Genomic DNA, 13,695 nt, shown 5'->3' on the forward strand with positions numbered 1-13,695 from the left:
GCGCGCCTGGAGAACGAGAAGGATGATGCGCAGCTGCGACGGATGAGGACAAAGTGGGGAAGGTTGAAGAAGAGTTTCAGCCTCCGCGGAAAACGGAGGAGAGGTGATATTCTTGCACAGCAGGGGCAGGCAGACAAGCAGGCAGGCAGGCAGATAAACAAGACATTACTATATCTCAACCTTAAAGAATCTTTTCCCTAATGCGCATCATTTTCTTCGTATAACTTTCACGTATACATAAACAAATATTTCGCCTTTATTCATTATATAAATTATTGTTCGAGCGAACTCCAACGATTAGCGAAGCGAGACATAATTACAAACAGATGAGTCGGACTTAATAATTTAAATTGAAATTGATTTTATTTAATCTGTATCAATATATCTTTGCAAGTAATCAAGAAGAGGACATGGTCTAATGTCTCTACGTCATATTTCCAATAAAGCGAGATTATAAATTTAATTATTTTTGCAAATGCGAGTTTATTGAGACAAGAAAAAAATAGTATCGTACGTTTCTCAAATATTCACGTTTGTTGACGCCCAGATAGCAACGAGAAAGGCGAAGCAGAGAGATGAGACATGCTCTCTCGTCGAGGGGGAATAAAGGATCGACCGTGGGTCGAAGCGTCGACCAACGCAATGCATCCTCCTCTCATCCTTTCTACGATGCTCGTATGATAGTTTCACATGTTAAGATGATTAACTATAACGATTACGCCGAAATTAAAATATTTTGCGCTACGACACATGTCTACGGTTCCGTCATAATTTACGTCGATATGTATTTAACTTGAACGCGAGCGTGGTGTCGTACTTTTATCACGTAATCGAGAAATTATTCTTGTAGTTAATGCCGTGTCTACTTTGACGACAGTTCGTGCACCTGCGGTGAAAATATGCAGCTGCGACTGCATCATTGCACCATACGAAAGTAGTTTTACAAGGACAATTATTTGACTAGACACTCTTTTTTTCGTTTTACGAGCGCAAAATATATTTTGTGAAAAGTATCACTTCTTTTAAGAAATAAAATTAATGTGAGTCAATTTTTTCTTTTTCAACCTTTTTTCTGACCTTTTTCTTTCTTTTCATCCTTTCTTTTTGTATAAGATTTATTGCCCTAAAAATGGGAAAAGAGATAAAAGAGAAATTATAAGGAAACGGGAGGAAACAAAATAGTACCTGTTGATATTCATTTCATAATAAATAACAATAATGAATCGGTAAAACAGGTATTCCGTTAGAGTTCGGTTTTAATTTTATTTTCCAAGCTTCCCTGAATTTTCTTTTTTTTCTTTCAAAGTTCTTTTCTTTTTTTTATACCTCTATACAACTAAAGGAAGCAAAAAAAGAAACGAACTTGAAAAAAAAAGAAAACCAGAAAACTCGGGAAATTTTAGAATAATAAGATAAAAACTAAATTCCAACAGAATACGTGTTTTACTTTCAATATAGGGCGTATACTCGTATTATATACATACAATGTCATCGATACATCCACGCCAATATTTTACGTACACATATACATAAATCATAAAACCATATAGTACAGAATTAGATGCCTAAGTATAATTCCATAAACTGGATGCTTGTTCTTCGTGTATCTAATAGTCTGTAGCGACCAATTTCGTAAGTACAGGTTGCTTTTATATCAAGTAAATATTGTCACGACTTGATAGCTCTAGACGTTATACTAGATATACTAGACTAAAAAATGATAAAGATCCCAATTTCAAAAATTTGTGTCGTTCTCGGCATAAATTTTATGCTTCAGACTAGTATTAATGGATACATTTCAATTTTGGAGGATTTCCAAATCTGTAAAAGTAATATATACGATATCTTTGACAAAATTATTGCGTTTAATCGGTAAAATAGACGATTCCTCTTAAAGGAATAAAAAAGGATCAATATGAATCAACAAAAAAAAACTTCAGAAAAAAAGCCAATTGATGAAATAAAGGAATTAAAAATGAATAAATTAAAAATTGTCGGACAGAATTTAAGATATCAAAGAGATAAATGGAAAGATAAATGCTGTCCTTTCACAAACACAAAATTAAAGTTTTCGTCTTAAAAATATTTTTAAGAATACTATAAAAATTTTATTTATGTCATCATTTTCTATTTATTTTTATTGCAATTAATAAAACATTATAATATTTATATTTTTGTTTTTATTTAATGCTCCTTTTTGGCTTTAGTTAGAAAAATTTTTTTAAAAGTAACCGGGAAAAGTCAAGAGAATTTTTTTTTGTTTTGGTAATAACCTTGTAAAAAAGTTTCTATTCACTATGTATAATTTAAAAACAATTATTTTATCTGTCTTAATTAGCTGGCGTGTTAATGCTTATACAATTACAATTCACGCAGATATAACCATGTATTTTCTCTAACATATATCGTATATACTAACATGTTACCAACATGCAAATACTTATATTACCAACAATTTGCAAATGAATAACTTCATTTTACGTTACATAGTAACTTGCACTTGTAAAAATTACATTCAAGAGCATTAAATAAATTATATTTTATTTTCTCTCTCTTTTTCTGTAAAAAACTTTCCATTTTTACAAAGTTCTGTCTCTTGATAGCTTTATTATTTTCAAAGATTTACAGACACAGTAGAATAGCTAAATATCTTTATTTATTCAAAGAAACCATGTTTTATTTGAGTCTTTTTCTCAATTTAACGAATAGCAAAAGAATCCTAAATAATTATAAGAAGACTTTTCGTTAAGTACTGATTGTGTGTGTCACCAATTTTGCGAATCAAAATATATAAACTATTCGATTAATAAGTATAATATTTATATGTAACAAATGACAAAATAAACCTTACATGCATTTTTTGTAAATCTAAAAAAATCTGAAAATTCTTTAAATAATATAGAAAACAAAGAAAGACTTTTTAAAATATTCTAAAGGCAACGTTTTTAATTATTTATTGTATAATCTATTTTAAGAATTAAATAATTATTAAAATTATAATTTAAATTCAAAATGTTTTTTATGCAATAATTTAATATGCTTCATCACCTTACATAAAGAGAAAAAAATTAAACCAATTTAATATAAATATAGCATTTGCTACATATCAGATAATTAATGTAAAAACGGACTGAACACAAAAAAATTTCTTTTCTAAGAAAATTGTCTTTTCATCAGAAAGTAGAGATGATTCACAAACGTGATAGATAAGCAGACAATAAAAAATAATTTCAAATGAAAACACTTGTAAATTAAGTAGTAAATTTAAAAAATATTTAGAAAAAGTTTACCTTTCTCTTCCAAAAAAACTAAAGTACTTTTGGCTTCCCTAATATGGGTTTGCATTCGTAGATCTCTTCTATAGAGGTTCCAATGCTTTTTCGAAGGCTTTATTGGGCCGCTCATTACGAACAGAAGGATGATATCTTTGGTACACACGGATGCGTTAGGTGGTTCACCCCTTTCTTTCTCTCTCTCTCTCTCTTTATCTTTCTTTCTCTTGAGAGACAAGTATACCACTCACGTGGTTCCTCTGCTCCCTACCTCCCTTTCTCTTCTCGCCTGCTCTTCCTCTCATCGTCGTTGGCGAAAGAGCACGAAAGAGAGAAATAGATGAAGAGAGACGAACCGCGCGGTTAAGAGAGGAGAGGGGAGACACCCTTCTTGAGGTGGGGTCTCGGCTACCCCGCTGCTACCGCTTCGCCGGGATCAATACCCACCACCCCGACCAAAGTCCAAGCCACCCTCTCCCTTTGCCTGCGCGCCCGCTCTGTCTGCCTGCCAAACCTGCCAAGTCGTGCGCTCGAGTCTCCAGAGAAGATTTCTACGAGTACCGGCCTTTTCAGGCTTGCGCTTCTGCGATTTGGTCAATATATCTGTAAGGATCGCTCATTCGCGACTCAGGTCAAATAAGTCAATCCGTTCAGTCCTTTTAAACTGGTTCCGAACTAAACACTTTTCGCCCACGTCGCGTCGCCGACACGACGCGGCATCGACGTTAACCTCGACCTGTTGCTCACATGATGGAAAAAAAATCCACTTATTGTTAGCGACTTAGGTTTAGTCGAACGATAGTGAGAATACATCCTTTTTGTAAGCAGTTCGTACATCAACCAATATGTGTGCTCTCGAAAGCCTAGTTTCACTCCGGATTATTTACACGGCGATACGGGATAGAACACGTGATGGTCTCTAAGATCTTTAATATTGACGACAAATAAGGACTCATGCTATAGCTTTACTTTGTATTACTGTATCACAATAAAATGCGCACTATATATACACACATACACACAAAGAAAAAATATCATTCTATTACTAAGAAAAGTGATTGCTCATTTTATTTTCTTTCTTGTAAGTAACGATTTAAGGGCGCGTACACACCTCGATGAAAAAACAGAAAGCAAAAAAGCAGTAGCCAATCAGAACTTACGCTGGTAGTCGATAATTTCGGCTTTTTGTGCTACTTACTAGTGTGAGTTCTGATTAGCCACTGCTTTTCCGCTTTCTGCTTTTCCGTCAAGGTGTGAACGCGTCCTAATGGTTATCTTTAACAAAGAATATTTTCTTGATTATGATTTTAAAATACATTTATTACAAATTTCACGAAAACTCATTATTGCACTGAAAGAAAAGATTGGCTGCTGCAGCCAATTTTTAAATGCTATGGCACATTTATCATCTAATTTGCTGCAGCAGACAATTTTTTCTTTCAGCATGTGTACAGAAAACAAGAATTTATCTTCTTTTAAAGAATATTATAAAATTGATCGAAGAAGTGACTTTATATTATATAAGCAAATAGAATTTATTTTAATTTAATAATATTGATTTGTTTTAATTTAATAATATTGAAATATTAAACTAATTAGGATGCAGAATAAATCTGACGCTTATGATGAACTTATAATAGATTTGCGAATATGAGAACTTCTAAAATATTTTTAACAACAAGTAATTATTGCTTTTGTTGTACAGTATGCATTTTTCTGTGTGTAAGCTCAAGACATCTCCAATCATATAATTAATAAAGTGAATAAATATTCGACGCCAATATTTCCGTTAGGGCACAAAATTAAAATTTAATTTTAATTGTAGTTTATATAATATTCGTATCATTTAAAATGCATAATGAATGGAGACTCAAAATTGCGATTTAAATGCGTGGAGAAGAAACGAAATGTAATATTACGATAAAGCACCAATTATACTGCATTTACGTATTTACCCATCGACATTGAATGCATTTACGATCCTTCTCTCTTTCCTCTCCTCTACTCTTTCTCTCTCCCTCCCTCTCTCTCTTTTTCTCTCCCTCTCTCTCGGTCCCTACAATAAAACACCATTCGAAAAATCCGCGAACATTCCACTGAATTCCTAATGAAATCTATTTAGAATGAGCATCGTAAAGAAGAGGATCTGGTTTCACATTCGGGTTTGACGAGTAACAGACGAGGCTGTACCTTTCTGTTTCGTGAACGCATGAAATGCAGCAGTGAACGCATGAAATGTACCAAGCTCTAATACAGGAAATTGTTCAAACAATATTGTTATAAATCCTTTAATTTGAGGAATGCTCGATTTCGCCGCGATTCTGAACTTTCTAAAGTGCGTTTGATTTTACTGATAAAAGTCAAACAAAGAATTTCAATAACAAGCGGAACATCGTAGTATTCCTTATTAACTTCCTTGGGTGGAACCACAATGACTCTTCTTTTTATTTTTATCTCAAAGAAAGATATGCGATAATAAATTACAAAATTATACTTATTAAGATACAAACAACAAATGTTTAAACAATGTGTCACAGATAGCATTAATGATGTCGACACAACACTGGGTGCGTCGATAAACGAAGAACTCGAAGATCTCGAGGTAGTATTTTGTACGCGTTCGCCATGATCTCGGTTTGCTTCGGGAAACCTGCTCTATCCAGCTCTCGTTATAGCGACAGCCACGGCGGCTGCGGCGGCGCGAGAGGGGTTAGAGTCCGTTCGGAGGGCGACGAGATTGCGAAGGGGATTGCCGGAGGGGGCGAGCAAGAGTGAGATAGAAGAGGGACTGGAGGGTGGGTTGATACGAGGGTGGCGACGATGCTGGTCGTGACGGTGGGTGGCGGTGTTGGTGATAGTGGTGGTGGTGGTGATGGTGATGGTGGCTTTGGCAGTGCGCGATGGACGGTTACCGGCCGCTGGGCCTCTGGATCACATACGCCGAATGACGTCACTCTCCGGCGTTACCAGGATACCAGGGTTCGGAGGCGAAGAAGACGCTCCATTGCTGCGCAGCGGGCTTCGGATCTCCGCGCGATTAATCGTGATTGGAACTTACGACGTTTCGTAACTTGATAATGATAATACGAAGAATCCTAAATCGAACAAATGCCTAAAATCTGACAAAAGTCAAAACAGGGAAATTCTTGTAACACAAGTCTAGCGTCTGATTTGTTCTGAAAATCAATTTCTCGACTTTAATAGCCGATAGAATTTGCTTTATTTAAATCGATCAATAGTGTTATAAAATAAGCGAAAGTAAAATTAGAATTTTTAATAATGTACAAGATTGTACGAAATAATGGTTAGTTGGTTTTATATCTATCTTCTCCTAAAGAATTTTTTAAGTGTCTACGCCTATGGCACGAAACGCTCAACATTGGAAACGTTACAAATAGGTGGGTACCATAGAATCTTGATAGAGTGAACAAGAAGGAAATTAAAAATAACTTTCGATTTTAACTATTTTTCATTTTCGATTCTTACAGGTAAATTCAATGTCTTGCTTTACAAAAAGCAAGACAGATTCTATTTCATACTTTAAAATCATATATTATTTCTTTTTCAATACTGCATATAGATAATATTTTTGCATTTAAAAGTAAAATTTCTATTTCAAAGAATCCAATAGAATTTTCTACTTTTATAATAAATTTTGTAACAATAAAATAAAGATGTCAAATTTGACACTAAGACTCCTATGCATTCAAATAATACTAAAGAACGTCTACTAATTCAAACATAAAATAAATATAACAATAAAAAAAACAATCATTAGAAGTCGGCATGGTAAATGGAGCTCTTTTTCCTCTTATATCTATGCGTTTAATTTATAAATATTGAGAAAAGTAAAAATAAAAAGTAAACTTTGTTCAACAAATACTTTATCATATTTTTCAATGTTCAAATCCTCACGCAGACAATATTTCATAAACAATGACACACAATTTAACATTCGGATAAATATGTCGAATTTCTTAAATTTGTTTTATGCCGGAGTCGATTCTTGATTAGTTTTATACAAAGCGACTCGAGTCTGCAGGCAGACTACCACAGTCGAAAAATTCAAGGTCATATGACCTTGAAGGTGATAGAAACACTTTTCTCGTGGCAGGAGAAAAGAGTCCGAGGCAGAAGTCTACCTCCTCGAATTCCGCCATAGTGGTATCGTTACCCACACCCTTCTAAACGTCCACATATAAAGAGAACCATACGGATGTCTGTGCGTGCGTTCATATGAAAGGATGACGCACACTATACGAAAACACATAGTCATCATTCCCATCACCGACATGTGGCTGCGGTTCCTTGCCGAGGAACTTGCAATGAACAAAGACTTTTCCTTTTCCTTCAAGGTCTTTGAATGATCGACCGCCCGCCGCAAGTTCCGTCAAATATAAATATGAACTATCTTCTCCTAGAGAATTTTTTAAGTCTACGCCTATGGTACCAAACGCTCAACACTGGAAACGTTACAAATAGGTGGGTACCATAGAATCTTGATAGAATGAACAAGAAGGAAAATTAAAAATAACATTCGATTTTTCATTTTTGATTCTTACAGGTAAATTCAATGCTTTACAAAAAGCAAGACAAATTCTATTTCATACTTTAAAATCATATATTGTTTCTTTCAATACTGCATACAGGTAATATTTTTGCATTCAAAAGTAAAATTTCTCTTTCAAAGAATCCAATAGAATTTTCTACCTCTATAATAAATTTTATAACAATAAAAGTGAAATAAAGATGTCAAATTTGACACTAAGACTCCTACGCATTCAAATAATACTAAAGAACGTCTACTAATTCAAACATAAAATAAATATAACAATAAAAAAAAACAATCGTTAGAAGTCGGCAAAAAGAGCCTTTTTTTCTCTTATATCTATGCGTTTAATTTATAAATATTGAGAAAAGTAAAAATAAAAAATAAACTTTGTTCAACAAATACTTTATCATATTTTTCAATGTTCAAATCTTCACGCAGACAATATTTCATAAACAATGACACACAATTTAATATTCGGATAAATATGTCGAATTTTTAAAATTTGTTTTATGTGGAGTCGATTTTTGATTAATTTTATACAAAGCGACTCGAGTCTGCAGGCAGACTACCACAGTCGAAAAATTCAAGGTCAAATAACCTTGAAGGTGATAGAAACACTTTTCTCGTAGCAGGAGAAAAGAGTCCGAGGCACAAGTCTACCTCCTCGAATTCCGCCATAGTATCATTACGCACACCCTTCTAAACATCCATATACAAAGAGAAGCATACGGCTGTCTGTGCGTGCGTTCATATGAAAGGATGACGCACGCTATACGAAAACACAAAAGCATCATTCCCATCACCGACATGTGGCTGTGGTTCCTTGCCAAGGAACTTGCCATGAACAAAGACTTTTCCTTTTCCTTTTCCTTCAAGGTCTTTGGATGGTCGACCGCCCACCGCAAGTTCCGTCAAATATGAATATGAACATTAGAAGCCTAAGTAAGAACAATGATGAGTCGCTGGATTTGTTGTGGATTCCATTCTTTTCTTATACAATACCATAATGTCCAGGTAAAACATTTTTTTTTTAATATAATAAATATCAAGAAATAGTAATTTTAATCAGTAATTTTATTGTTGCCTATGTGTAATATTTATATCCGCGAGATTAATAAAAAGCAACTATTAGCCTTTACTTTCAGCACTTTGCGTTATGCCATATCTGAACATGCAAGTTTTAGATGGTATAATTTCCTAGATTTAAATGATTATAATACAAAAATTATTATAGCCTCGACATTTGGTATTAGAATTTAATCTCAAAATAACTTCGGGAATCTGCCATTAGTAGGTGATGCGTTACATCTGACACTCTGTATATGTACACTTTTAATCTATCATTCTAAGATCTTTTAAGGGAATCCTAAAGTGAAGCCCGAACTCCGACGAAGTCACCAAAGGTCACCGTTTTTCCAACGCATCGACATATCTTCATCTTCATATACTATTACCACATCAATATCTCACGCAACCATATGATATACACAGTCGCACGTTCGTATCAATTTTCGTCGCGAATAACAAATTCGTCGCGATAAAACATCTAAGTCTAATCCTAAAAACTCGACGTTATTTGTTCATGAAAACTACGTGTCTGTGGAGAATTCTATTTCGTAAGTACAGGTTGCAAAACTTTCGTATCAAGCAAATGTTGTCACGACTTAACAGCTTAAGACGCCATGTTACAATAAGAAATAGTAAAAAATCTATCAATTTCGAAATTTTTCAACATTCTCAGCATAAACTCCACCTCACAGATACTTTACTATTAATGCATATATTTTAATCCTGGAAAAGGATTTTCGAATCTGTGAAAGAGAGAAAAAAGTATTTGTTATATAAAAATTATATGATTTAGTCGGTAACACAGACGATTTTAGGATCCCCTTAAGCTCAAGTTAAGTTAATGAAATACTTTTTTTGCCAATGAAGCGTGTGATGCTGCTGTTGAGAAACGTTCATGAGACAATATTAAATATCGACGAATGCAGAAGTAGAAAGACGTGCATAGAATAGGGCCGTGAAGTCGAGGAGATGGATAGATCGAGCCCTTCGAATCGGTACCGGAGTGGTTGGTCTCCGGCAAGCGGTGACTGCACGTAACGACCCTAGCGGTACCGTTTCTATGGTACCGTTCGTGGGGATTAACGCCCCTCTTGCGTCGTCGCAGCAGCTCTACTTTCATCCGGCGGCGGCGGCTGGCTGTTGCTGTTGCTGTTGCTGCCGCTGCCTTCGTCACCGCCGCCACCGCTGCGGGGTGAGACCAGCCTTGGCCTGGGACCATGGAAACTGGATAGCCTTCTCCGTAAAACACGCGCGCGCATATACATATTGGTCGATCGCGTATTATAATTATCTCAAGTCTCGGTTACGTGGCACTCCGAGAGGCACTCGGAAAAACGCTTGTCGATCCATCGATCAAAAAATAAATCGCGCATGGTGACTCTTCTAGAAGCTACCTTGGATAACAGTACTCAGTTACCCATAAAGCTAATAAAATATCATCAATATAAAAATTCTGTGGAACGTTTTTAATATGATAAGAAAGAGAAGGAAGAAGAAGGTAGCAAGAATATTTAAAAAAGCCAGTTTTCAGAAGAATGAGTTTTATATATGAATATAGAAATGCGCGCTTTAGATAAGACAGTTCTTTATGAACCTTTCGAAATTCCAATCAGTAAATCACTGCGAAGTAATAAAGCAAAATGTTTACAATAGAACGGCAATGCTTACAATAAAAGGCAACGATAAAATTTTATCAATAGTAACGACACGATATGTACATATCTATAGATGCTGAAGAAAAGCCATTTTATTTAATTTCAAATATTTATTTAGGAAACAGTCGATAGATAATAATTCTAAATCCTAATAAATAATATTTGTATGTTTATGAAAAAAAACTGTCTAGTCAGCAGTAATAATAAAAAATAAGAAAACCGTACAAAGGCGTAAAAGAAAAAATTCCTATTGAAAGTAATGCATCATGGTGTTCTGAATTGTTGCCTTCTATATTGATATATAAGAAAATGACTACTAAATTAAATTGTAAAACGGTTCTTCGAACAGCTCAGTGCCAATTGGCATAATCATGAATCAAGCATGTGATACACAATCATAAAATAATCGTAATGTTTTATCGCTTTTGTGCTATTGCTTTAGCAGATTCAAATTGTTTTGTAGAAACTTAAATCAAAATCCGAATTCTTTGCATAAAACAAGAGATTCGACGTATTCATCTGAATGTTAAACTGTGCGCCATTGATTACGAAATATTGCTTGCGAAAGAATTTGAACATTGAAAGACATGATAAAGTATTTGTTGAACGAAGGGGATTTTACTTTTCTCAAGCTTTCTAAAATAATGCATAAGTATACTAAGAAAAAGAACAAAATTTATGGATAGAGGATTCTGTTGAGTTTTCCTCAGAATATAAATTACACAACTAAACTATAAAATGCCTATATGAAAAAGATACAATATATGATATTTTAGAGCAAGTAGAATCTACTTTTATAAAGATTTGTAAAGCATTAAATTTATAGCTTTAAGAATCAAAAATAGACACTAATAAAAATCTAAAATTATTTTCAGTTTTTATTCTCATTCAGTCTATCGAGTTTCCGGTATGTTAGAAATGTCCAATTTCTACTTATTATTGTGGATACATGTATGTAGTAACAAAAGTGTATAATTATAGAGGAGATCACAGATAAATTTAATCCAGGAAGTTGTTTATTGCGTACGCACGCAATAAACTTTTTAACTGACTCAGGTGCAATGCTATATATTTTTTGTCAATGTATCGATGTGTAAACGCAAAGATCGAGGTAACGTCTTGATAGAGATAACATCTTCATAGATGCAGTACTGCTCAACTGCGAGGTTACGCTTGGCGTCATCAACAGCATATTGTCGCTGTTTAACCTTCGTGTCATCGAAGCATTGATACCGTGACTACGGTAACTGACAAAATTACTTATTTTTCCGTCTGTTCGAATGATATCTTCTGCAGGCAACACACACAAGTACATATTTTTTTTTTAGGAGAAAAACACATTTCACGATTTGTGTTCAAAAATAGATGTTCTCCAACGGACAACTCAACGGTACTAATAAAAAGTATTACACCCACAGGTAAGTTTCTTCTATTTAAAGAAATATTTCTTTGCTATACGTACAAAGAAAAAAAATTCTTTGATTTGAATATTATTTTCATTTCTTTGATTTAAATATTATTTTCTGAAATCAAATAAAAAAACTTATTTGATTTAAAGAAATTATGTTCAAATCAAAGAAGTGACGTTCAAATCAAGGAAATGTTTTTTTAACCGTATAGCAAAGAAATATTTCTTTAAGGGCTGGTTGTTCTATCTTTTGGTAAATTTTACCTGTGAGGTAAACTTGGTAATCCGCGCATGTGATTGGGTAATCTTGCTACTTAACCAACAGGTAAAATTTACCAAAAGGTGGAACAACCGGCCCTAAATCGAAGAAATCTTTCTCTGGGTGTATAACTTTATAGCAGAATTATCATTCTTTTGTTTCAAGAGAATTGTTGTAATTTTCTTCTTAAACGTTTATTAATTACGACAGTTAAAATAGTGGAAAACAAAAAAAAATACAAAACGGACGATGTATCTTTTTGAAATATATAACTATTAAAATAGTAAAAAAACAATATAATGAATGCAGACGATAGAAAGTTTTTCTTCAAAAGATAGATAAGTGAATTTTTCAAACTTATGATATAATTTCCGGCATAATTAAATTTTTCAAATTATAACACAGTTTTAAATTTAAAACATACAATGGAAAAGAGAAACAATTCCATTAAAATAACAGGTGTAACTAATTTTAAATACACTTGTACTTCCAAATAATCTCCGAAACTTTAAAAAAAAAATTGGTGAACCTTATTCGTCACGAAAAACGTATAATTGAACTGATCAATTTCCTTTAAATGTGGTTTAAATGATAAATAGAAAACAAGAACGTGGAAAAAGGGTAAGACATTTGTGACAGAAATACGGAAAATGGATATACCACGCACACTATCTTGTAGATAAACGGAGATTGAAGAAGGAGAGGACGCGTTGCAGAAATAGTCATCCTGTTATCGACACCACCGTTTGCTTATCGTTCCACGGTCAATATTTCGCTCCCTCCGGCTTCTTTTTTTCTACAGCGTCTTCACCTCACCTCTCTTTCTCTACCCCGATTCTCGACGTAGTTAGCGTGCGTTTGCGCGTCCGTTAGTAGGCTCGCCACTTATCCTGGCTTTATCAGCCGATAACGCCAATATCTCGGCCACCATCAAACAGTGATTACAGGGAAAAAGAGTATTATTCGCTATATTCCAGAAATATCTTCTTATATACAAAATTATTGCGCAATTATTAACGTGCTCCCGATGGTGTCAAAATTGCGCGAATTCTCATATTTTGAAACGAAAAAATCGACATCAAAACATGAATTTAAAAAATCACTTATAATCGAATTCTTTTGAATTTTTAGAAATTCTATCGCGCAAATAATATTAAGAAAATATATATGATATCCCTTTAAAAAGTATTGAGATTTTATTAAGAAATGTGCTCTTTTTACGAGAGAGGTTTTAAGAACGATTATTTAACTTTTATTTAGCTTGAGAAATAAGGACGATTAGTATATAGTACAATAATTATTAAAGACGATATGTTTTAGTCGAGAAATATTTCGTTACCTTCTACTCTTTCATTCTCAATTTTGGTTAACACACGGTTAGTAATCAGTAATTAATTAAACATATGGTACTCACCACTTAATACTCTTCTTTATAATGTTGTTAACTACTATCTTCAACGATTTTTTGGGCGATATGAAAG

General features: G+C 33.8%; 1 protein-coding gene across 3 annotated transcripts in view; it reads right to left on the reverse strand.

Moving 5' to 3' along the window:
- LOC108760380 (uncharacterized) overlaps nucleotides 1-13,695 on the reverse strand; it is a 52,364-nt gene that overhangs the window by 37,140 nt on the left and 1,529 nt on the right. For all 3 annotated transcript variants that reach the window (XM_018506296.1, XM_018506297.1, XM_018506295.1), the window contains exon 2: nucleotides 13,629-13,695. In XM_018506296.1, coding sequence (XP_018361798.1) covers nucleotides 13,629-13,695 — 67 coding nt within the window. The remainder of the gene's footprint in view (nucleotides 1-13,628) is intronic.

This window comes from Trachymyrmex cornetzi, unplaced genomic scaffold (assembly GCF_001594075.2).
Source record: "Trachymyrmex cornetzi isolate Tcor2-1 unplaced genomic scaffold, Tcor1.1 scaffold223, whole genome shotgun sequence".
NCBI lineage: Eukaryota > Metazoa > Arthropoda > Insecta > Hymenoptera > Formicidae > Trachymyrmex > Trachymyrmex cornetzi.